Source organism: Microchirus variegatus (genome assembly GCF_963457635.1).
Source record: "Microchirus variegatus genome assembly, chromosome: 11".
In the NCBI taxonomy this organism is placed as follows: Eukaryota; Metazoa; Chordata; class Actinopteri; order Pleuronectiformes; family Soleidae; genus Microchirus; species Microchirus variegatus.
The window spans coordinates 11,723,333-11,750,051 of record NC_139812.1 but is presented as its reverse complement, the minus strand read 5'-3'; the positions used below and the strand labels follow the sequence as shown (position 1 = coordinate 11,750,051).

The window sequence follows — 26,719 nt, the reverse complement described above, 5'->3', positions numbered from 1 at the left end:
GTGATGAACGCTGCTGCTGCCGCTGATCCTATCAATCTGGGGGTATTTTGTTAGCTCCATGTTCAGCAGAGGGGACACGGAGGAATTGGGTCTTATCTCAAAAGGGGGTTTGACTCTGCAGTGACATCCTGAACAAATGAATACATGCATGGCGTTTGCTATCTCTGTCTATCCCATCTCTGATCTGATCTCTCTATTTTTCACCAGTCTCTCTCTCTCTCTCTCTCACTCACTCCCCTGTTGCTCTTGTCAAACGTCATGCCCCTATTAAATGCTTACCGTTTCAGCTCTTTAGTTCTCATGTCATCCCTCTATTAGATTACTATCTCAGTCGTCCAACCCTCAGCCACCCCCCCCCCCCCCCCCCGCATCCCCACCCCCTGCTCTGCTCAGTGGAAGCCCGCGTTTGTATTCACCCCATACAGGTTCAATGGCATGTAATGTTTTTTGTCATCTGTCATATGCAACCGCTTGACTAACGCGATTATGTATAATCAAATCCCCCCGCTTGCTGCTGCTGCTGCGGCTGCAGCGCACTGTCCGGAGAGGATCCAGAGGAGCAACTCACTCTCTCCGTCTGTCTGAGCTGCCTGTGATAACCACACACACAGCCCACTGCGGCCAGATATGACTCACATGGTTAGATCTTCATCTCTAATCACGATGATACAGTTGTAATGATTCAAGGTTGAACAGAGATGAGGAAGGAAGTGTCAGTGAAATGACTTATTAATAAAACTCACCAGTCAGCCAGGGCCCATCGAGTTCTGATGAATCCCTTTCTGGACCACTTACACTGCAGAACAGAAGAGACTCAATTTAGCATGACAATGGCAGACTTTGACATTACCGAGGCATCACTTGTCGTCGTGAGGCAAATTAAAGCAACAATGTCAAATGATTTATGGGACAGTCGTAACGGTGTCCACTACTTGAGAGCGCAATTTCACGTTTTTCCACCAAAACTATTTCAAACAATTTCCATTTAACAGAGATTTTGATGACATCAATCTTTCTTTAAAAAAAAAAAAGAGAATTGCTGTTGATATAGATTGACATTGATGAGTTAGAAATAGTTATTCAAGTTTTGAGAAACTTGCTCTTTAAATTGTCAATGTGATGTTATACACACTTTAGTGATCAACTCTTTCGCTGCCATTGACGTCTATCGTTTTGCCACCAAAAGCCCTTTCTGAGTGTTGTATTTGTTGTTTTATAGAAGGAAAACACTGTTCAGATGTTTGAGGTGTCACGAAAGCAAAAAAAATATTAGCCTCAAAGTCATTGATCTGTTATGCTTCTTTTCACAAAAAGCTTGTTTTCTCAGTTGTTGGTCAAAAACTATGTTTTTGGTGAAATCACTATTTTCTAAAGTCGATTACTAAAGAACACAAAAAGGTAGAACCAACTTTTTTTTTCCAGATGAAAGAAGAAAGTCTTTACTTTCTTGTGTTTCACTGTTTACATAGTCATAGAACACGATATTCTGTGGGTCTCGAAAGATGGGTCAAAATGCTTGAAAACAGTTGGCAGTATCTCTGCTCTGAAAATGGCTGGCAGTGAAAAAGTTAATTTCACTACATTGTTATGACATTTTATGAAGCATTCTTACAGGGAAAGAAATGGCAAATTAGAATAAGAGTAGATTAAAACAAACTTGGGAGTGACCATGCGCAACTTTATGATGTATTAATTCACTAAAATAACAGACTTTAAAACAACATTTTAATTAAAGTCAAAGTTTAATGTAGAATTCAGTTCTTAAAGATATACAACTGAAAAAAATATATATAGTTGAATGCTTCTACCATATAAGGTGGTTAATACATTTCTGCTCGATGGGGAACACCTGCAAATTAATGAATAACTGGAGAAGTTATTTGCAGGTCTGTGGGAAAGAGGCCTACACTTTAAATACATAATAATATAATATAATATAACATAATATAATAAATAACAATAAATACAAAGGGAGCCAAAGATATACTCATCATAAAAAGTATAAAAGTGTAGACATGTTGAATGCAGCTGCTTTATCAGATCCCACCAACCTCTACTTAAGTATCCAATCACAAGTCCAAAGATCTTTCTCAAACAGCACATGATTCACCATGAAGCTGGTTATTAAATGAGAGACAAATTGATGTTGTGAGTGTTCTCATTCAGAATAGATAAATACGTCTCTTTCCCCCCTCAGCCTCTATCTCTCTGATACTCCTGATGGGGAGTTAACTGCACTGATGGATAAACTAATTACGGGCCAGGTCACATAATTACAAATTGACTAATTTTATTTAAAAAACTCATATGCAAATTAAAGGGCTAAGAGGTATTTGATTGCGCCTCACATCCTTCAATCTGCATTAGTACAAGATTAACTGTATCAAATTGAATTACATTAGCATACTTGAATTAATCCATACTGCCTCAGCAGGATGTATGGGCCCAATTAAAACTCGCTGTCCCAATATTGTGACTTTGAAAAGGAGCAAATGGAATTAGATCCTAAATTAGATATTACACTTGGAAAAATTATTTTTTAAACTAACTGAATATTATTGAACACAGGCAATGAGAGACTAACTTCAGTGATTACATTCATGCCTTTTTCATACGTACACAGCAGCCTCCCATATTACTCTGCTCCATGGGAAATCCATTTGTGTGCACTGTGTGTGTGTGTGTGTGTTGAGAAGTTAAGTTGAGGAGAGGGTGTTGAGGAGGATGAGGAGGCAGATGAAGAGTTAGTGTTAAAGGGGAGGGCGAATCTCGCTCAATGCACATACAAACTCTGACTGCAGCCAGAGACGTTTAATCTCGATTTAATTTAAAGAGCCATTAACTACAATCACAGCATTAAAATCCATCACTTCCTTGACAACCAGACCCAGATTGCCCCATTTCCTCCACGTATGACTGATCGACAACCCCCCCCAATACACACACACACACTTCATTGCACGCTTATAAAAACACTCACAACACACACACACGGTAATCATACGGACGACCACTACAGTATCCACATATTAAAAAACACACTCTGCAATCTAGTCTTACCCAATCTAAGTGCTTTTATTTTGTAATAGGCAGCCGGTGGAGATGATTATCGCGCACAATCAATCAAAGTGCCAAAGAAGAAAAAGTGTCCCTCGGTCCATGGTTGACATGATGACATCATGATTTGGTTGCCGCAGCTGATATTGCAGCAGATTTGATGACATAGATGCTGTCCGGCCACATTTAATCTCCTGCTGAGACATCATCATCATCACTACCCCCCTCCCCCTCCTCCCCTCTACAAAAAAACAAACAAGAATTTAGCTAATTCATATGCTGCGCTGTTACTTTGAAAAGGAAAAGCGGAGAAAAAAAAGAAGAAGAAAAAAAAAAGACGTCACCAGATGAAATGGATAGTGGGCCTGTAATCGTTTCATATATCGAGGTCTGGTGGCTATAAAGAGTCACTGGACAGGGATGAGGGTGGGAGTCAAAGGGCAGCGGAAAAAGGGCACAAGGCTCGGGTTGACATTGGCTGACCTTCCACAGGTCAGCGATAGCGTCTCCGCCCATGACAGTGATGAACGGCAGCCACACACTGGGTCACAGCCAAGGGTGTTGGGCAAGACATGTACGTGCTGACCGCTAACCACACACACACACACACACACACACACACACACACACACACATATATATATTTATATATAGAGAGAGAGAAATGACAGACAGGGGAAAAGAGGAAAAAATCAAGATGGGACACTTAAAACTTAAAACCACTACATAAAACTTCCCACTTGTGACCAATGGGAAATCACACTTGTGTAAAATGTCAGACACACACACACACACACACGACCCGAGTCCTCCTCTAAAACACCCTCCCGTCACCGTTTCCCGGTCCATCCCCGTTTGATTCTTTGACCTCTTATATTTCAGCTCAAAGTCTGACCCCCATAAATAATATTGTGGCTGGGTGTGGGGTGGGGTGAGAGGAGTGCAGGACAGGACAGGGGAAAGCAAAGGAAAGGAAAGGAAAGGGAGGGGGGGTTTACACAAAAGCCCCATGACAGAAATGCACTGTGAGTAATAAGTAATACACACTGACTGATTTGAGCCCCTGGTAGACAGTCACATTTATCTTTATTCCATCATCCAGTGGGGGGGGGGGGGGGCGCTATCAAATAAGACAGGGCTTCACATAAGGTTTATATTGTATAACTGGACAGCACATTACGGTCGCCTCACAAGTATTGAAAAATATTGTATAGCGTTAAAAGCCAAACGTCCAGAAAAGCATCAGAAAGCAGCTTGTTGGTGTTTTTTTTTCTATCCCGATTCTGCAGGACGGAGCAAATGAGTGACGAGAATCCTTCATTTGGCTTTGATTTCAACATTATCCCCGCATTTATGAGCTGCTCTCAGTCTCATGGATCACGGCTGTCACCCGAGAACAGCATCTGTGTCACCGGTGTCTTGTCCTGGTGATAAATGCAGAGAGCATTTTACAGCCAAAAACGGCCACAGTTTAAATGACTTTATCTCCTCAACATATAAACGCATCGCATCGAGTCGCACAGATGAATCACGCGACGGCATTTAAATCAAGTTGGCGGGGAGAAAAAAAAATATAACGGAAGTTAACTTTCATCAGGGGCAAAACTTGAAAGTAATCACGGGCCCCCCGTATCACAGCTCACTACAGAGGGCACTAAAAGGCGTATGAAAAGTCAATGCTTTTATAGACACGCTCATGGTGCCAAACAACAAATAGAAACTCATATGGATGTTGATCTACAGCCTGTCGCCTATTTTCTTCCTTTCTATTTTTTTTTCCGACGGCTTGTGTAAAACAATCAATAGCAAGGGCACATTAAGGTCTGGGTCGTATACTTTATTTATATAAGGCAATGACAAATCCTTATGATGCAATGGTTTTTGGAGGCATGTACTGCTGCGCCAAACAAATAAATATATTAATGTCCACAGGGGAGATGGAGAGATTGACGGGACAACGGGGAAACCGACGCGCCGCCAAATCCATCACGGCGACCTCTCAAAAGAAATGTGCCCACTATTTTGTCCACTTCCCTCTTATTCAGCATTTCAATTAATGTCCCCCCTCCCCCCCCCGCCCCCGCCACGCTATTCTCCCCTTCACTTGCGACCATAACTCACGGCGGATATTGCGAAAACAACCGACGTTTTGCATACGAAGAGGCAGTCGCTTAAATCAGAATCAAAACCGGGAACAGGAAAAGTGAATCTAAGTGACTTTAACCAATATTTTATTTCACGGCGCGGAAATTTTGCAGCTTTAACAAGGCTGAAAGCCACTTAGATCAAATGGAAATGGATCTTTTTTTTATACGTTAGACAACAGGAAATGTGTCCTTTAATGATGCATTTTGCACACTCTGAGGTGAAAGAGAGATGGCATGGATAAATCAACAGGGAAATCCTTTCAAGTAGAAAAGAGGAGCATTTTGTTGTATGAACTAATTGTCTGTCTACCTTCTGTTTTATGTGACATAACAAACAGATTAATGAATTAACCATAAGTGACATATTCATCTAATAACTTTCAGATCAGATCTGCAAAAGGAATCCTCAAGCGTCTAAACCCGCCGCGAAAATGTACTGAATGACATTTTGTTTGTGATTCAAACACACACACGCGCACACACACAGTCCTCCCACCATGATGTCATCAACATCTGACACTTTATTAATGGCCGACCGTAAAGGTAAGACACAGGCAGGGGAAACACACACATCTGTCTCCGACCGGCCACCTTAACTGTCTGCTGCCACTCTCTCACCTTCCTTCACCGAGGATTCTGTCCCCGTCACATTGGACCACTTTCAAATACAAGTTTTTAATTCACGCCACAAATTATTTACGGGGCGCATAAACAAGACGCTCCAGCCTCTCTGCATTGTTTTTTCCTTGTTCATTTTTTTCTAAAATCATTTCGTTTCAACTATCAAGACGCCAAAAATCGGTTCGGGACTCCTTGTGGCATCCTGTCTGGTCCAAGACCCCGGTGTAATAGGATTCCTCAAAGCTGCAGATGGATGGCAAATCTAGGCGGTTTCATCTACTAAAAGAGGGCATAAATCACGAGCGGAGGAAGCGGGGACGAGGCAGGGGTTATCACCAGTCTGCCTCCCTCATGAGAGCTTTGCATTAAAGCATTAGTGAAATTAATTCATCTTTCATAAGAGGTTTGAGCAGTATCTGTGATCTATGATAACAACCAATTTCTCACTATGGAGGGGAGGAGGAGGGAGGCGGGAGGGAGGGAGAAAAAAAAAAAATACTCGTCGACCCTGATAGACTACACAAATCTGCTCTTTTTAAATGGGCTAACATTATCTGGAGTGCTGCTCTCTGGAGCATCATCCCAGATTCATATCCCAGCCGGGAAAGAGGCATAAATCATGGGGGGGGGGCAAAACTTTTCTCATCTGCGCCCACAACACACACGATCACACACCTCCTTTCTCTCTACATCACTCCCCTCATCTTTCTCACTGTGCGCCGTGCCAGGTTTGTTTTGTGGTTTTCTTTGCTTGTCCTGTTAAATGCAGAACAATGCTTTCGCTGTGAGCATTTTAAATGGCCGTGCGCCTCAATCAGTGTAATTGGTTTTAGATCATCTGTGGAATCAGGAAACGGGGTGGGGGGGGGGGGGGAAGCAGAGTTGCAGGGGGCTGTTTAGGTGTGTGTAAATGCATATGTTTGTGTGTATGTCGAGGGTGGTATTGGGGGGGGGGGGTCCTGTAGTGTGTGAAAGAGACGGAAATTGGGGGGAAGTGTGTGAAGGGGCCGTATCCATCTGTTTTGCATATATTTGCAGAGGCGGCCGTCGGAGCATGGTTGACAGATGAGTGGGGAGTGCAGGGATGACACACGGGCGGTCGTGGTCTTTATTACTATATCAGCACTGCTATGCTTGCGCTCAGCTCCCCACCACACACACACACACTCAACTCCACAACCACCACCACCCCCTCAATGGCACAGCACACCGAAACCAGAAAAAAAAGTGAACACAGCAGAATGAGCAGGAGGATTGCTCCATGGGACACGGGCAGAAAACAACAAGGACTTTCTTTTTCTCATTTCGCGATTTGAATTTCGTGACTGATTTGTTTCCAAATCAGCCATGTGTCCGGCACATTTCCTTGAAGCAGAGGCGGAGAGAAAAATTGGATCGTAAAACAAAAGGAGAATAAGACACAGCGGAAATGAAATAACCATTGGGAAACATTTTTTTTATAAAAGGTCTGGAAAAGTTTGTCCCTATTTGTGTGAATTATTATCTGAAGGTTGTCATTATTTTTATTTATTATTTAAGAGAAACTCTATGAAATCTAATAAACACATTATATGATATGCAGCACATTTTCAAAATGGGCAGTTTTTACTCAACTCACAGATAGTGATTTATAAGAGCTATAAGAGTATGTGTTCATTTAGTCATTAACACCTGTTCAACTCTCACTGTTTGACGTCTGTCAGTCATAATCTAGACATGACACCATGTGTGTGTGTGTATGGTTGAACCCACCTCAGGAAAGTAATCCTGTGGGAACTTCTCCTTCTCCAGCGTCGGTGTGCTCTCTAGTGTCTCTGAACAGGTTTCTTTCCCCACCACTTTCTTGAATTTCTTGGCTAAAGACGGGGAAAAGAACAGACATTCAAACACGGGGCAACAGGTTAATTTTTCCAGTGTAATTGAGAAACTCCCACTAGCATTGAAGCTCACTGAGAGCAACAGCCACTGTGCCCTTTCCCAGGCAACTGCCCCACCTGCTGGTCAGAGAGAGAAACACAGCTGTATTCAAGTGGTGAATAGTGACTTAAATTACTTACTTTGCATTTACCCTGACATTATTGAATATAACAAAGCTAACAAGAAATGGCTCGTTTTCCCTAAATATTCAACATCTGTTCTGAGTCTCTCTTTCACCCCCCCCCCCGAATCTTTCTTATCTTAAAACCTTAAAGATAGTGTTGTCACACAACAGAACAGAAGCACACATTTGACTTAAAAAACATTAGAACATGAATATGCAAGAAGAAATGGAATCACTTTATTCCACAATTTAGTTCTGTATGACAATTCTATCATTAAAAAAGTAATATATGTTATTTATGTTATTTTATATTCATATTAATAGCATTTTGCAATTAAAAAAAAAAGAACAGTTTATTTCTAAAAGTGAATGTTTCTAACTGTATCTGCATCTTTTATATCTGAAGTTCACCTTCACAGAAGGAAAACCATAAGCTAAAATAATTATTCCTGTCCACACATTTTACTGAGTCAGACGCCGTTAAAGTAAATGGTTACTTCTTGTGATTCTGTTTTTATATCATAATCTTAGTATATGTGTGTGCGTGTGTGTGTGTGTGTGTGTGTACAAGGAAAGTGATCCTCTCCCGTCTTGACCCCTCCCCTCCCGTGCCCTGCCCTGTCCTTCACTGGGGGTAACCGGTGCTAATGCCGACTTGGGTCTAATAGGAAGCGAGGTGCCTCCACATCTATATCCCTTCTTTAATTAGCACGGCCGCTGGACCCCGGGGCCCTCTGACACCGCACGCTGATGAGACCGATGTAACTGTCCAATAACCCGCCACACGCCATTACTGTGGGCCCGAAATCTTATGAATTAAATCCTAATATTAATAAGCATTACCATTCTGTCCCGCTCCCCCTTTACATTATCCTCAGAGCCAATCTTAGCTCGCTGCTTTTGATGGAAGCGGGAATAGCCCTTCAAGTGGTTAGGGTGTGTGACACGCCGGGGGCAAGACGTGAGGATTGCATTTCAGGACAGTGGAGGTGATGGACAGTGTATGAGGGTTAGAAGTGTGTGAGGGAGAGAGAGAGAGAGGTGCTCACCTTTGAAATCAAACTGGTGGATGTTTTTCAAAGACTCGTGGATAAAGTAGAAACTTCCGAGAGCCTGAAAAAGGAGGAAAAAATTGTGTGAGTTGACAGAATCTCAGATTTTTTGATATTAACTTTGTCGAGGAAGAATTGACCTCCATTACTGCAAAAGCGACGATTTTCTCTCATTTATTCTTAACCTTTTCACACCGTTCATTGTTTAAACGGGAGCTAATGTGAGAATGCTTAACTGACAAACTGAGCTGAAAGCGCAGTGCTTCACTCCGACACACTGCACACAATCAGCCAACACAACAACAGGTGCAGCATGCTCCGCGTACAGTATACGCTCAGTCAAGAGCCCATTCTCCGGCTCGCAGTCCTCTAATGTGACCAGTCAACAATTTGAGCTTTCAAAAGGACATATTCAGATGGACTTTTGAAACGAGCAAAGATCAACTTCAATAGGCTTAAACTCTTAATTTTCCCTGTGAACAATCAGGAAACTTTCCCAGTCGGTGGACAAGCCAATCAAAGTCTGTGGGAAGAAGTAAGAGTCATGCAGAAGGGGATTTGATGCGGTTCACAGTCCACTACACTGCTTTCTGTTGCCCTCTTTACATTTAGGGCAAATGGAGGCAAAGCTCAAGCTCAATCCCTTGTGTCTTTGAGATAGCAGGTCTTTGGCTCAGGATAATTCCGAGTCTCCTTTTTTTTCGCCCCCCCCCCCCCCTTCACAGAATGTTAGAGTAACTTTTACAATGAAGTGTAACCAAATTAAAGCACGGGTAGATGGAGTGGGAAAAATTATGAGTTTCACATGACGTGCCGACAAAACTGAAGAGAGCGGTCTATTGCTGAAGTAGAGGAAATGAAACTGATGCCATGTGATGAAAAGGAGGAGACAAAAAAAAATGACCCTCATAAAGTGGGATTAAGTGTTTTCTTGGATTTTTCCCGGTGAGGCCGCGGACAGACGTCTGTCTTTTTCCGACACGCCGCCCGGGACAGAGTTTGGGCCCTGGCCCGGCCTCTGCATTATTCATGAGTGCCGGCGCATCTTGAGATTAAACATTTGCTGATTTGTCAAAAGCACAAACACGAGGTCCTGCCCATCTCCTTGACATATAAGTTCAGCCGAAAGGAAAAACACCGTCGCACATTTAATTGATGAGAACAGCGGCTGGTGACCCAAAAAACCTACCAGCCGCGTGGCTTTTTCCCTCCCTCCCCGTCATTCCTTCCTCCTGCTCTGCGGGACAACAGAGAAGGAAGGAAGGCCGGCGGGTGGAGTGCTGCGGGGTGTTGGCAGGGGGTGGGTATTTCATATGAGAGGGGCGTTGGGCAAACACAGACCTCAAGGTCACAGCTTCCCCGTTGCCAGAGTATGGCTTCCAGGAAGAACCCCCCCCCCCCCCCCGTGTGTGCTTATTTGTGCTCACTTGTCTTTATGTTCTCCTTCACCGTAAAATGCCAACAACAGACTTGGAGACAAAGACGGATAGGGAAACAGAGTGAGGAGGGGGGGAAAAAACAAAACTGCTATTTGTCAAAGTGGTGTGTGAATATCTCAATGGGTAGTGAAATAAAAAGGACTGTGCTGAAATATGAAATGGGGGGGCAGACAAAAAAAGGAGGAATTTCTTTCAATTACAGATTAAATGGCATTTGTGTTCCTGCAAAGTCACGCAGTACGAAGGATGAAAAGGATTTCAATAGGCCACATTTTAGTAATGATTATTACATTAGATTAGATTATATATCAAACGACATTTCTATTGGTCTCAGCTGCACGAACGAGGATTATAAACTGTTTTTTACTATACTACAAATGGTAAAATAAAGAAATAAAAAAAACTCAATAGTTCACCTTGGATTCTGTGGAATCATGATTGGATTTATATATTGGACTTGTCAAACACAAACATTGATTCTCTGCAAAAAAAAATTAAAAAATAAAAACATAAATAATTCTAATTATAGATTACTTCAATGCCTGATTGCCACAGTCTCTCTCACGCAGTGTTTGCCGATCTCTTTATATGACCTCAAAGCCTGAGACTATTAAAAATAAAATTAATATGACATCAAACAAATTTGTATGAATCAATTTTCAAATAAATGATAAACAACTATGCTTAAGTGGCCATCCGTGTAATAGCAAAAATCTACTTAACCCTCAACCCTAATAAATATTTATTTGACATCGGGGTCCAGAACCGAGCAGCTCTCTCTCCTCTCCTCTGCCTCTTCTGTGCACTCTTCATAAAGAAGCTATTATATTAGCAGGGCGCAATTAATCCATTTGTCTCCTTACATGACAGGCTCAAAATATTCATTAGGGCCGCACTGCGCTGACAGGCCATGCTTATCTTTTACCAGGAGGCTTTACAATGGCCTGTGTCAAACGTATGTTTGTCACGTCTCTCTTTATTGATTAACTGCCAGATTCACTTGAAATAATTAAAAGTATATTTTACATATTTATAAACCCCACTGCCACGGTGGCTACTTAATTTTCCATTAGTAAAATGCAGTCTATTAAGTGCACATGAGGGGCCATGGGGGGGAGGTAAGAGGAAATGAGTAATCACCATAATTGTAGACAGAAAGACAATAACCGCACCATAAAAGGTTGGGTTTTATGACTCGTCCTGGCAACGTTACCTCTTATCACAAGTCATATTGGCTACACTGCTCAAAAGATAAGGGCACAATGACACAACGGCAACTGTGCTCCATGTGTGTGCACGCGTGTGTGTGTGTGTGTGTGTGTGTGGGGGGGGGGGGGTTGACATTTCCAAAACCTTGAGCTTGAACAAGTCCCAGTAGATAGGCTGGCGGAAAATAGAGACTTGAGCGCCGCAGTACATAGCCTGCATACTTTGCTCCGCTGAATGCTTTATCGATACCGAGGGCTGCAAAAATTAGTTCCGACCAACGAGGAGAAGCAGGGATTTTGTGACCTCTGGATAGATTTTCTGCGTCTAATGTGAAAAATGAGCCATAAAGCAAACATAAAAGTAATAATTTTTTCGTCAAGGTCTCACCTCCAATCTGTGCTAAGGGAGAGTGGGGCCAGTCCCAGGAGAGCCCGACACATACACACTCCAGTGTCATCGCACTCATCGTCTCACTGTACAACTTCAGAGGCTAATGTTCTGCTCTCCCCAGACACTGGCAAAGTGTAGGATTATTGCTTTCTGAAGCACAGCGATGAGAACGTGCGACCAATGAGCGTTTTAATCGGGGGGAAAAAAATAAACGATGCACTCAAAAACCACCACAGCAGAGAATATACTGGCTGTTGGTTAGTGGGGTTTGATGCTGTGGGTGTAGGTTCTGTTTCTATAAAAAGATTATTGTCTGTTATGTAAAGAGTTGTTGCGACCCTACCCTTCAAAAGATGCTTCTGAGTAGTTTTGGTTGTCGCTGTCCAAGTTAATTTCTTTAATTTTAATTTATTAGCGTTCGAGCATGACTGTGCAAGAACCCTCTATAAATGAAATTCTTATTTCTGCAACTGCATCAATCCTGGTGAAAATGTACGTATTTAAAAGGTTTTGGTGAAAAAGCGTGGAAAACCGGAAGTGGGAGGGGCCAAAAATTAAATTGATCGGCCACTTTTTGGGCGTTTTTTCCCACCAATGCCACAAAATCTATCCAGTCCTATAGTTTTTGTTAAAACTTCACGACAGTGCTGCCACAAATAATCTGTTCATCATTGTGATTTGTTTAAGACATATATATTACACTTAATATTTAGCACACATCATTTATAAAACAGGCCATCACAACAAGAAGGTTGCTGGTTCGTATCCGGGTCTTTCGGTGTGGAGTTTGCGGACCCCCTGTTTTCCTCTCACATGTCCAAAAACACGCAGAGGTTAATTGAACGCTCTAAAATTGTATGAGTGAATGATTATATGTGTGTTGACCTTGTGATGGACTGGCGACCCTTTTGGCCCTATGTCAACTAGGATTGTCATCCAGCAGCCCCGCGACCCTCATGTGGAGGATAAAGCGGTAGACGATGGATATATGAACAAATGAATGAATGAAAATGACCACAGCTGTGTTTTGTTTGCTTCCCTTGACCGACCACACCAAACCAAAGAAGAAGCAACACTCACTATGGCTCCATTTGAACAGTTCTGAAGATCTGATGAACACTGTCTACAATACAGTAGTACCGTAGGTGTCATGACCAAGGACTCAGCTATAAGTGAGATATCTATACATATTGTGTGTAAGTACATAAGGTTATAGTTAGAATATGCTTCATTTGTGTTCATTCTATATTAATTCTGCTATTTTACATGTGAACATATAAGCACCAGTATCAAGATTAAATAAAAAATATTAGATTAATTACTGAAAAAGCAGCAATTATCAAGTTAATTGATCAGAATCAGAAGACATAATGATAGTTGCACTGCTATTACTGTTATTTCTGACGGCTCATGAGAGACTCCTCTTTTTTTTTGTCTGTTTGGGGGTTTTTTTCTTTCCTTCTACAGCAGTGAAAAATGGGCTGTTTTCCAGTTTATATCATTGCTCAGAAATCACTCGAGTCCCCTCATCTGTCAAATCACAAGTGATGCCACACTTCCACATAAACCTACACATAGACACATAAAAAACAAGTGATAAAAAACGCACACACACTCTGCCCCATTGGAAAGGTCAATCAGATACGCTGTCATGAAGAAATTGCATTCTGATATGTCATATAGCTCTGACTAATAAGGACACAACATCTTCATTTTTCACTACAGGCAAACATCTATACACGGATAAACTCACAACATACACTCCAAATTAAAGTGTGAAGGCAACCCCATCTCCATTTAAAGATCTGCCCTCTGTGTCCCCAGCAAGGGGCCCATTGATATGCAGGATCCAGGCTAAAAGAGCACCTTCACAGGAGCCTCTCTCTCTGCACATAATCTCCAACACAGCAGCAGCCTGTTTGTCATCCCTGGCAAGGAAAACATCCCAGTACAAAAGTGAGCGGCGTCAATAGAGATGGACTTGCTTTTTCTTAGCCCAGAGATACAGATGGAGAAGCCCCAGTATTTTCTACCCCTCGTGAGCCCACCGCCCACCCGGGGCTGCCATATGTGTTTGCCAAGGCCCACTCCCAGAGCCATTGATTGAGTATTCAGAGTATTGAGCCACAGTGTCTATTATTCATCGGCTGCCTGGAAGGCCTGACTGGATACACAGACAAAACTCTCATTAAAACTTCCTCTGTCACTTGCTGTGATTTGAAAGCGACATGTGTGTTGGAGCTATCTGTCACGTCCTGAAGGAGCTCTTGTCTCTAGGGTGTATACTTGTGTGTGTGTGTGTGTGTGTGTGTGTGTGTGTATGGGGGGTGGCATAAGTAAGGTAGGGACAGAGAAAAGGAATAAGTGCTGAAAGATAGATTAAATGAAGATGTGACTGTAAATTTATTTTACAGTAATTAGGATTTAAGTTGTCTCATACTGTTTTTAATGTTCTTCCACCGCCCTCCTGTGAGGGACCTCACGAGCAAAAGCTCGCAAGCAAATTGGTTTACAAGGCAAAACAGGGCTAGGATTGATCCCCTGCAGTTATAAAGAGGGACGGCAGAGCTTGCATTTTGTTTGGTTGGATAATTCTGGCCTGTTGCATCAAATTCTACAGAGCTCCAGACATGTCATGGGGGCGAAAAAACTCAACAAAATAGGTTTAACATGCACATGAAATATTACTTTGTGTAATAATTCAGTAATAATGATTCCCTGCAATTCCAGGCTTTTGAGAATATCTTTGTAACTCATTCCCAACCTAAAATAAAACTCTCTCTATCCATCGTGTAGCTTCAGCCCTCTTGCGCCCCTTTTTGCTTATGCGGCTCTGAAGGTAATTCATTGGAATGGTATTATAATATGATTTTAATAAGCATACGAGCACAAATTTAGTATGTCATGTCTGGGGCATATAAAATTAGCCACCCTGCAATATAAGATTAAAAAAAAAACAACAGCAACAGGAGCCGATCTGCTACTAATGCTCACAGCAATGATTATGGAATTAAAAAAGAAAATCATGATCAGGTCAAAGTTTTACCTAATATATTTTGCTCCTTTTATTTCAACAATAATATTACAAGCTCTTGTAATCTTGTAATCTTGTTGTTGAAATAAAAGGAGCAAAATATATTAGGTAAAACATCAAAAAGTCAGACTTAACAGTGATTGTCTGCACCAAATTTCACATTAGACCACAGACCAGGTCACAGGTAAAAAAAAAAAAGAATCATCCAACACATAAGGATCATGAAACTGTTCATGAAACATTTGTTCAGATATTTCTTCATTAAAGCATGTATAGGCATTTCAACCAAAAATGCTATAAAGATGCATTCAAAGACCCTAACAAATTCCATCGCTCCTGCAGGACCTACGGCGTGTTGATCTTAAAGGAGCAGCCTCAGGATGCATTCAAGAAACCTTTTAAATGTAATCACTTCTGCAAACACACTAACTAAATACTTGCAGCTGCTGCCACCATGCACAACAGATTAGGTAGTCATTGGATTAGGAAGGGGTTTTTTTTCCCTCTCAGTGCCATCATTGATAAAATATTATTCAATTTACATCAACCGATTGACGTTTTATACTCAAATAATTCAATGTTTATTACCAGCGATAGTTTCCACTGCATAGTTCCAGGTACTATAGTATACCAGGAATTAGTTCCCGCAGGTCGTAGATTATCTGACTTGATTTATGTTCTGATATATCTGAACTGAAGTGGTAAACACAGTCATCCTTCAATGCACAAACAGGAGACTACTGTTGCATTCCCAAACCTAAACATCGTCCATTTATTTATTTATAGTCTATTTCACGTAAACCCACATCGCTGCATGGAGCAGCTTTGATACATGTATTTAAGATCCGCATGACTCTGAAAGCTTTTGAGCGTTTCCGGGCTTCCACTTCATTATTCTAAAATCTCCCAGAATGCAGAGCGACATACGCCCGTGATTGATCTCAAAACCACTGATTTTATTTTCTTTTGAGGAAAATATTATGGATGGGTCTAAACAAGGCATAATTGGCCAAACCCACGGCAGCGCCTGACCTGCCAACAATCCAGACCCACTCCCAAGGTTGGCTGCCTCGCTGGGAAATATTGTGCATTAATTTCATTTAGTCTCCCCTCCAACATTCAATGGTAGAAGTTAATTAAATTGCTTGTCCATTGTGTTCATCCACTTACAAAGTTAATGATATTGTGCCGGGGAATTAAAGAGCGTTTTATAAAGCGCACAGGATGGGAGCTGGCAGGCACTACATTGCCCAGTTGAACCCTGTCAGTCGGCAGGCTTCTAAACCCCCTAATTAGCGGTGAAATGGATGCTTCCATCTGCCAATTTCCTGCCATGCTCATCAGTCGTGCAGTCGCTCCCCTAACCTGCCCGACAGAGGGGTCTAAAGCAATAAAACCGTCACAGCAATGACATTCAACCAAAAATAAATAAATAAATAAAAGAACCAAAAAGTGAATACGTGTATACATGACATGACTCAGACTTTAAAAGAGCTTCTTTATAATACTCAATTGACATCATTGGCTTCTTCAACATAATTCAGATGGAAGACTTTGGTAACGTTGTTAAAAAATGTTCCCTACACACTGTAATAGCACCTTGTGTCTGTTTTCAGAGAGAGTGGTTTGAATAAATGTCTTGTAATATAGCAAAAAAAAAAACAAAGACAGATATGTGGTGATGCACTTTTATACATACTGTCTAGTCCTAGTGTAAAACAAGTCTAAATTCAGTTCAATGCACGATATCTACACAGCCCCCACTGTTCTGAGAGGATGATTAATGCTCATATATATTCCAGCTGCGTATTTACTAATACCATGTTGCTACTTCAGCAGCATTTAACGAGGACATAAAAACGCAGGATCAAACTAAATGGGATTACACCTGTGGGGCCTGTGCTGCCATTGACCTCATGATGAGGCTTGATAAAACGGTACATTGCATGTTTCTGTGAATTAATGGTTGAAACGAATTACACATAGGCATAGTGATGTTTACACGTGAATAAACATAAACCGCAGGCTCGGACGAGGAAATCAGTTAAAGCGGCAGCGCGTGCTGAAGCTGGTTAGTCAGATCAGATTAGGATGTTGTTCTTCTCGTGTCAATCAAGTATCAGGTAACACGATGCAGATGCTCAACCAAGAGTCACTCCCATATCTCGTATCTAGGTTACTCGAGTTAATTGTGTGACTCTGAAACTGATCTGGTCTAAATCTAATCTCAAGAGGCAGTCAACCAATTTTACACATTATGTTCAGTTTACCAGTGCCCGGGGAGTTATGCTCTGCCATTATTTGTAAAAATTCTCTATAGTTGCTCATGATTAAGTCTTCTAAACATATATAATGCAAAGGCTGAACCATAAACTGGAGGTGCAGGAATTTAGATCAATGCCGCATCCTTAAAACTCCAACTTTGGACTGTTCACACACAATTTAATGCATTGATTATACTCGGATGAGGTGGACCAAGGCATGGACCTAGGCATGAACCTCTAGATGGGATGTGGTCTATATGGGGGTATAAAGAAACTAGTCTGTAGATACAGTGGAAATCACTGATTAGCCTTTTAGATGCATATTTTCATGGATTAATCTAAATTAGATGATTGATATGTCTACATTTCTTCCTTGTGTCTATTAAGTAGTTAAACTTAATTCCCTCGGTCACGTCAATTGCGTGTGCAGCAGGTGCATACATACAACAATTGACCCTTGCACCAAAACGCATTATTAAGTACAAAACCAAGCTAAAGTGTGGTTAGCATTAGCGCTTGTGTCGTCAATCGCACCAAATCGCCAGCCTAAATAAGCAATTGTTGTGATGGGTTCTGTGATACACAGTTGTTGCCAAATACAAACATAAAACTAGCTGAATATATTTTATATTGTGCTAATACAATATGTCATTTTTGAAGAAGACCTGAACCTATGGACTGTGACCATGAACTCCTCAGTAAAATGTTAACTGAGGCTCCTACTTCCATTCCATTTCCTACTCTTCACTTTTCAAACTAGAAGAGTACATACTTTTCTTTTTAATATACAGTCTAAGGCCAATACTGAATGTTATTTTGCCAGTCATGGAGATTTTGCAACTATTCTGCCAACAGTTTATTGTTTTTAATCACAAAGTGGAAGGTATCTCTGGTGTCAGAACCTCCTCATATCTTCAACCCATAGTTAAAAGGCACATGCTGACATCTGCTTTGACCTCAACCTGTTTATATAAGTGAAAATTGCTTCACACCGGCCGAAATAAAAGGCTTTTAAAGGGTTTTTAGCAGGGATCACACCAAAGAGTTTTCATCATTATTTTAAATTGCCTATCAATATTTATTTTTCAGCTATTTAAAGATGTCAAATATGAAGTCTAAGCCTATAAATGTACATTTTGACTCCAATTTTAGTCATGCAGAGATTAAACAATGATACGAGACTATCTAAATCATCTAAATTTTGTATACAATATAAACAATAACCTTAGTTTACTGTATATACTCTATACTGTATTACACCGCGTACACTACACTTATCAGTGTATTCTCGGTGCCTACAGGGTTCACCAAGACCTCATATGCATAAGATATATTATCTCAATCCTAAGAGTGTTGTAACCTAATTAGAGAGCAATGTCAAAGAGAGTATTCTGTTGTGTCTCATGTTCGAGCAGATTGCTGTTGACAAAGCAAGTGGAGCACTTTTAAGGTCACCCAACCCCATGATTTACACACACACAAACGGCTGCAGCTTCATAATAAAGCTCAGGTCAAAAAACACGACAGCACACAATTCAATCAAGACACAAGAGCAACTCGCACTAAAACAAGATGTAACATTCACTCAGGGGCAGACAATGAAAAGCAATGTGTAGGGCAATTATAGTTCTAAAGGGAAATTATACACCGTTTGTCCCTGGTAACAAGGTCAACTTCTCAACCCTAACTGTATCAGACATCTCCAATTGGGCATGAAAAGACCTTTCTTCTTTCTTCATGGGAACATAATCTTTTGAAAGCAATCTTCAAATAAACCTCTGATCTTGGAGGCCGACGGAGTAAATGTCCACTTTCCTTAAATAACTGTCCTGCCTTGGCTTGACAAAATCATCATTTTAAAAGTAGGATGTGAAGATGATGAATATTTAACTTATTAGATTGTTGCCAAAGATGAAAAATCAAAGTCTGAACAATTGAGGTATCCATTAGTAATTAAAGTGACATTAGCTCCTCTCTTATTTTCTCAGGCCGCTGCTTGCTTGCCAGAGCCATTATTCAATCGTTTCGGATGCTGGGGGATAAAATGCCTTTAATATACTTATGCTCATTAATGTAAATCATATTTGGCTATGGATGTCCAATAATCAAAAAGAATATTTCAGATTGTAATTCCCTGTCTGTATAAGTATTCCCATTAGGGGAAGAGGCCCATGCAAATGACAGGTCTTTGAGCTCATTGATTTCTTTCCCCACCATTTTTGCATTTTGGAAAGGCTGCTAATGTTGTCATGGACTGTTCATCAATCTATATTATCTGATTTAATATTATGACTATTCATGTGTCCTCATTTATGAAAGAACTGATTCAATTAGGATCATACGGGCTGTAGGGAAATGGAAGCAATGTAATTTTAACTGATTATTGTGGTTGAATGAAAAACTGTAAAGAAGTTTGAAAAGTTTTTCATCCTGAGCGAATCTATAATTTGTTTCTCAGGCCGTCAATGAATAATGACTTTGCTTTTTTACCCCCCTGTCCCCTATTTAAACATGTTACCGCATTTGTAAAGGTGGATCACGCAGACATGTCAACATCTGGGGTGGAGTGACCGGTGATAGAAGCAACTTTCAATGTCATATAATCTGTATTATTGAGCAAACTCTACTCTCCCTAAGGACATTGGGATAGCTGTCAGAGTTGTGATGTCAGCGAGAAAAGTAATCAGTCAGCTTCTGTCCAGAGGCAGCTTTGAATCTGTCCCTGTCCCATGCTGCCTGTGGTCTGCTCATATGGCCTTGTAGTGACAAAGTGGCATCCTTGGCTGCCCAATGAGATACAGCTCTATTGCGAGTCCCATAATAAAATATATTAGTTTGCTGCATCTTAGTGGCATTACTTTGTCACTTGTGAGAAGAATTTATCAGGAAGGTTCCCATTTCTCTGCATCAAGAGCCCTTCCTCCTCCCTTAGTACAAACACAACTCTTTCTAAATGAAGGCAACATCGTCTGTAGATCATGAGCCATCTCGTGAAACATCTATATGATATGACAGCTTCCACGGCACAGGGACAATTGATGGCAGTCTACAGAATCTCTTTAGACCCTCGCAGACTGGCCAGCACTTCCCTGAAGTTCAAGATGAGAATTCAACCCATCTGAGAAGAGGGGTTCAGTTTTGAGATCGACTCCCCCCCTCCCAAAAAAAAAAATATATAATTTTTTTCCCCTCTAGATGTATAAAAAAAATAAGCAGCTTTCTGTCTGTGTGCTGTCTGGGTATGAGCAGAGGCGTTCTTGGAACACAACAGTGACCACAGGACCGTGAAGCTTTAGAGGAGTCTGCAAAAACACATGCAGCAGCTCGTCTCAGGCTAAGACGCCCGTCCGGTGGCTCTTTGTGACCTGCTTTGTCTTTATGTAAAAACCGATGCTCGCCAATGATGTGTTATGTAAAATTCCCAGAGGCTTGATTTAAATGGCTGGATATCCTCCTTGCTAGCTTAGTTATACTCCAGTGCATCGCCCCTGAGAGCACATGGACGCTGCATGAAAAGCAAATGTAAATGCAGCCTCAGCGTCTTAGATAACAAGAAATTATGTCATGGGGTTTTCTCTCTTATTGTATTATTATAATAATAAATAAAAAAGGCCGAACAACGGAGGACTTTCCTTACGCAGATGTTTCTTTTTATACGTACAATCGCAGCATCCGGCGTTCGCTCGGACCCTCTTAAAGGACAGATTTAAGATGTGAGTGAGCAGAGGTCCTGTGCCAGGGGCAAGAGTGGCAGCAAACCCACGTCTGCTCTCCTGTAAATATCACACCCTCAGAAATGTGGGAGGAAAAGAGGATTTGGAGGGGGCCCGCGCAGGTTTGCAACAAGTCTCCTGGGCCACTCCTTTGAGAGCTCGACACATGACCAGGTGGCACCGACTCGTGTGTCATTGAGTCATGGGTAAGTCGAGAAGAATGCAACAATCTACAGTGCATCTGTTAAATCTGAGAACAATCCCAAAATCTGGCTTTGCCGAAGTCGTCATTAACATTAACATTCAGCGGAGCAGCCATTGTGCACAGACAAGGGCTCAAAAGTTACACACTCAGCTGTAAATTTTGCATTAACATGTAGGCTGATAGTTGATATAATTAGCTATTTAGACTTTTTCATTGAATAAAAGGTTAATAGAACGGTGCTATTTATTTAATAATAATAGAAAATCATATAAAAAAGAAGTTACAATATCGTGGTGAAGTAAAAGTTTGGCTGGGTCACAGTTACAGTGACATGTTAACAACCTCTAATATTCATCAATATTCCAAAAACCTAACAATTTGAGAGGCTGGGCCCAGAATTTTGCTGGGCTTTGTTTGTATCTTTTAAACTAGACGATCAACCTATCAGCAGGAAAAGTGGAAAAGTTGTTTTTGTTGTCACTTGAAAAATGACTCATCAAATAAAGTCTATATCAGCTTATAGGGGTGCAATCTTAACAATCTTTTGCTATTTTTTATCTCACCTTTAGATGGCCTTTTCCGACCGGAAACAGTCAGTGTTATTATGCAAAAAGGCCACTGAGTAAATAAAATGTGTTGCATGAAGGAGATGCAAGTTGTGTGCAAGGTAAATCGAATTAAAGGATTTCAAACACCAAAGTCACAAACTAACATATCAGAGTTACTAATGGGGCTGCAGTCACTGAATTTCTTGATGGACTTTGGTGCGTGAGAGTGAGTGGTTTAAAAAGAGACACAAACTTCAATTTCTGGTCAAGAAAAACCATCTCAACCAGGATTTCCACCGGGCAAGTTACAGCAGCGGAACGTCAGTGGCGCGGTCGCCGTTGCTGATCGCTTCTATTCTAATCAATGTGAGCATTTCCACCGGGTGCACCGTGGCACATCTCAGCAGTGTCCCAGAAGCGGCTCGCCACGCCGCAGCGCTGTCGATAAGTAGCAGTTCTATTTTTGACGTTTCCGTTGCCGAGTCACTCCAAGCTCAACAGAGCAGATCGCACCAGAGAGCAAATCCAACACAGAAATAAACACTTCCGCACCCCTTTCAAAATAAAACACAATACGCAAGTCTATAGCCTATCGCAACTTCACATCAGTATTACGTCGTAACTGGTTCTCCGGGCACCGCTGCGCTGCCGTAACGCACCCGGTGGGGATTGATGCCGTGCAGAGGACGGTGCAAAAGTAAATGTTTTCTTTAGATCAGGTATATTTAGCTGACCTAAGCTATCTAGTAATTGTTTGGCCCGTAAAATGTTAGAAAATCAAATGTTGATCTGCATTAACCAAACCTAGAAAGGTTGACGTTCTCAAATGTCTTGTTTTGTCCACAAACCAAAATCATTTAGTTTTCATGATTTCTTTGTTATATGGAGCAAAGAAACCAGAAGGTATTCAGATTAAGAAGAAGAAATCATTGAAAAAACACTCCAACCTGATCAAAATAGTTGCCCATTAATTTAGTAATCGATTAATCGAATATTCGATGTAGCCATAACTGGATTAGACCTTTATTAAGTGGACAAAATCTTTTTTTCTGCCATCCTCACTCGCAGCCATGTTTTCACCAAGCTTCTGTCTGCCTACACCCAGCTGATGAAGTGCAATCAGTTCTATGCAAAATACTATATGCATCTCATACACTTCATAAACTGAACTATGACTTAAAAGCACCATGTACGATGCATATAAAGAGTTACTTATTAGTTACTTAGTTACTTGAAGTTATCCCACAGCTGTGTGAATATAAAGTCTCAACGATGCACACACACACACTAAACAGAGACATTCCACTCAACATTCCAAGAAATGCATTTCCAGCAAGCCAAAGCATGCTTTGAAAAGTGTTTTTCTTTTTCCTTTTCTTTTTTTCTTTTGCAGAAATGTAATTAGGCTGTGAAAATTAAGAGCCTGAATTGAACTGAAAGAGCATAACATCCAATCTAATTAGATGGCTCTTTAATGAGTTGGTAATTAGCTACAGCATGGTGCACACAGGGCGCCATTGTGGCCTGAACTTGTGCAGGGACCCTGCTGACTGGAGCACCCTTTGTGTTAGATTGGTTCCCACTTGGGAAAAATTACTCTGTGGAATATGGTTATGCTTTAATTTATACCTTTACAAGACACCACTTTGGATATGTACAGGGGGTCAGACAGAGGTTTGGACTACTCGTCCGGATTATTGTGCAAGTTTGACGTCTTATATACTGGGCAAAAAAATACAACTAAGTAAATAAGTGAAAAGTTCTGTGGCTCCCAAAATGAAGAGATTTAAATTACAAATTCATTCACATGAAAACAGAAATGTGAGTTCAATATTCAACATAAAGCAAGGACAACAACACAACATCAGGGTGACAGAGTGTAGTCAATAAATAAGCCTATATATTTGCTTGGCCAATCACACGAGATGCAATTCTGTGTGCATAAAAACCGCACAGGCCAGACAATACATCACGAGCTATTGCGCGATCCGCCCTCAAACAAACACACAGTTTAGTTTCATCAGGCAGTCCCACAGCTGCATGTTGCCTTCTCGTTTGCCCAGCACCGCCCCTCATCTACTGAAGCCCGTCTACCTCTGACCTCCAGACCCTCACAGCGACTGCATTAATTTTCCTAACCAAAATCAATCGGCTGGAAGAATAAGAGAAGGAGGGAGGGCCTCGTTATTAGACCGGGCAGGACACACCCTCTGACTGCTGGGGTGTGCGGCTGGTTTTTATGGGTAATAGTTTAACAGGGGGTGGCGGCTAGGGGACAAAGAGATTGCTCATTTCCTCTGACCCCAGTGATGAGTCATTCCAAATACACTTACACGTGCCCCGTTTAATATCATTAGAAAATTAGGCCTTAAGACAATTCTGGGGTTATTTGATGTGAATTTGTTCTCGGTTAATCACAAGGCAGAAGCATATGTGACCAATTTGGTTTTTCAATAAAACCGAAGAAGGGGCGGCGGAGTGTTGACGTTTAAAAAGGGAAATAATTCATTCAGTCAAGGGCAAGCGGGTGCATATGACTGCAAATTCCCAGCCATGTGGCCGTTTCATTTTTGTTTGTCTATTTATACGGCGGCCATCTGAACAGACTCGCAAAACATTCCCCAAAATCGGATTAGGAAATTATGAGCCCTATGATTAACAGGCTGTGTCAGTCCAGAGCTTCAGCTTCCTATTTCCTAATGAACTGCAAGCACAGGATGATTTAATCATGCAGCAAATGTGCTTTATTACCTATTAATATGTTGAACAAAACATAAACACGGCAACAATATTGGCTACATGCTTAAAGATCTGAATTAACTGTCCACGGTGGGTTGAGTATAGAGTTATGAGAGTTAAATAGGGAAGGCAGGCACTGCACGGAGAGGTTGTGATGCCATTATTCTGACAGCAAGCGGGGGATCATCAGCCTAGAGAGGGAGGTAGAGTGACTGAGTGTGTGTGTGCGTTAAAAAATGGCCTATGTGTTTAAAATGTGCTGCACAATACCTGCTAATTCTATTAAGTGCTTCTGTGGTGTGGCGGTGTGGTTATGGGTTGATGTAAATGGACAGCTGGTTGCCTAAACAATGCAATAGCATTAGAATAAGGTGATTGGATAACAGAGTGGAGTAGAAGGCCCAAGCCCGGCCACCTCACACCTTGCCAAGTCCATTACGTGTATTGGAGGCGTCTCGATATCAGTCATGGTGAGCTGCCAGGCAAGAGAGAGAGAGAGGAGGATGTTGTTTTGTTTAGCTTTCATCGTCATGATAGCTTCCACCTCCCGACATCCAGGTATAGGTAATGCAATCAAATGAGGACCTCACAAACAACAAGACCTCCTTCAATCCACTCTGAGACTTTTAGGTTATTTTAGGGAACACCGGTAGCTAACCTGCTCAAGGACGAGCACAGGCTTCAGTTTGCCACAAATCCATCTCGGTCTGGCCTTCATGGTGTATACTTGTCACTTCTTTGAGAAAGGGAGACAGAAGATTATACAGGAAATAAATGTAATGGCTTGATATGTTGTATATGGTCAATCAAAATTGTATAAAAGTGAGAAAACATTAAATATTCAAATTGTAATGGCATGTTTTAATTCAAAAATCACACCCTTCATTCTACAGCCAACAGATCAACTTGACCTTTTCCATGACCTATTGACATATCAGTAAACAAATCTGACCAATGATGCAAATTACCACCAAACAGCCACCTCCCTTCCGCTTACCAGTCATATTACAGGAACTTAAAAGTCTGAATTCATTCTGTTCCCCAGTTATGCTGTTGAATAATGGCGGGAAGAGTGTTTTTAAGGACATCTAATATGATTCCATCATTTCATTTTATCCTATTAGACGCTTCCCTCAAGCTTCAACATCCATTACAATTGGGGAATTTCTTTTTGGCGGTGTCAGACTGACCTTTACTTTTGTCTTTTCAGTTTGACTTTGAGTGAATGAGCGAGTGTTTGTATCAATTTTGAAGAAATCTACAACCTGAAATATCGCTTTTACATTAGGACAAGTACAAAAAGTGTTTTGTGAGTCCACAGTGATATGGCTCGATTGGACCAAAAATGTGATCAGCCAAGAGAACACCAGCAACAATTTGGCCTAGCACAAGTTGGGTAGCACAAGCCACTCCATGCTTCAAATCACAGTATTGGGGTCATATAACCATAAATGTTGTATTTAAAGGTGCATTATGTAATAAATCTAAAGCAACTGGCCATAAAATCCTCCTAATATGTCACAGAGACTCAGGAATAATGTCCATATAACAAACTGAACTCACCAACAACAACAGTACAGACAAAATATTTGCATTAAAAAAATATTTTGCAGACTGCAAATCATGTTTATCTTTTGAAATCATGTTTTGGCATGTGGCGCCACCTACCGCCGTCTACCAATCATTGCATTCAGTCTCAGTTGCCGCGCAACCACGGGTTGCCAGTTACGTCAGAAAACGAAACCTAAAAGACCTCGGTATTTTGAATTTGAATGTAGTAACCGTTTTTGGCCACATTCTTACATATGGCACTTTTAAGTTGTTTTATCATTGTGAACCGATTCCAAGTTGGGGGTGTGGTGATACCACAGTAAATTAGCATACTGAGTTTTGTTGGGTATACAAGTGCTGCTGTTGATTTTTCGGCCAATCAGCTGCACAGCAAAGAGGAAACACATGGCTACTTTACTTTTTTGCGTGGTATGTTATAGCACGTCGTATTGTGTGAAGGTGTAAAAACCTGCGGCCATGAACGCATCATTCACAAACCAGGAAGGTCATTAGCTACATATGCGGATCTCAGCAGCTCTGTTATTGTTGTAAATTAGATTGTGGCAGCAGGTACAACAAGCTCCTGCTGTGGGGAGGACGTGGACATACGTGTACATTTACGGCTCACATATTAAAAAAATGTCTAGTTTAAATCGGGCTCGGGCTCGTAATTACAGTTAATGTGTCGGGCCGGGTCAGGCTCGGACAC

The 26,719-nt window shown here is 41.3% G+C and overlaps 1 protein-coding gene across 2 annotated transcripts in view; it reads right to left on the bottom strand.

The window, feature by feature from the left end:
* Window positions 1–26,719, bottom strand: part of inpp5a (inositol polyphosphate-5-phosphatase A) — a 142,117-nt gene that overhangs the window by 53,215 nt on the left and 62,183 nt on the right. For both annotated transcript variants that reach the window (XM_083897531.1, XM_083897532.1), the window contains exons 5-7: window positions 8,916–8,979; window positions 7,578–7,681; window positions 744–796 (exon numbers count right to left, since the gene is read on the bottom strand). In XM_083897531.1, the coding sequence (XP_083753657.1) occupies window positions 744–796; window positions 7,578–7,681; window positions 8,916–8,979 (221 nt within the window). The remainder of the gene's footprint in view (window positions 1–743; window positions 797–7,577; window positions 7,682–8,915; window positions 8,980–26,719) is intronic.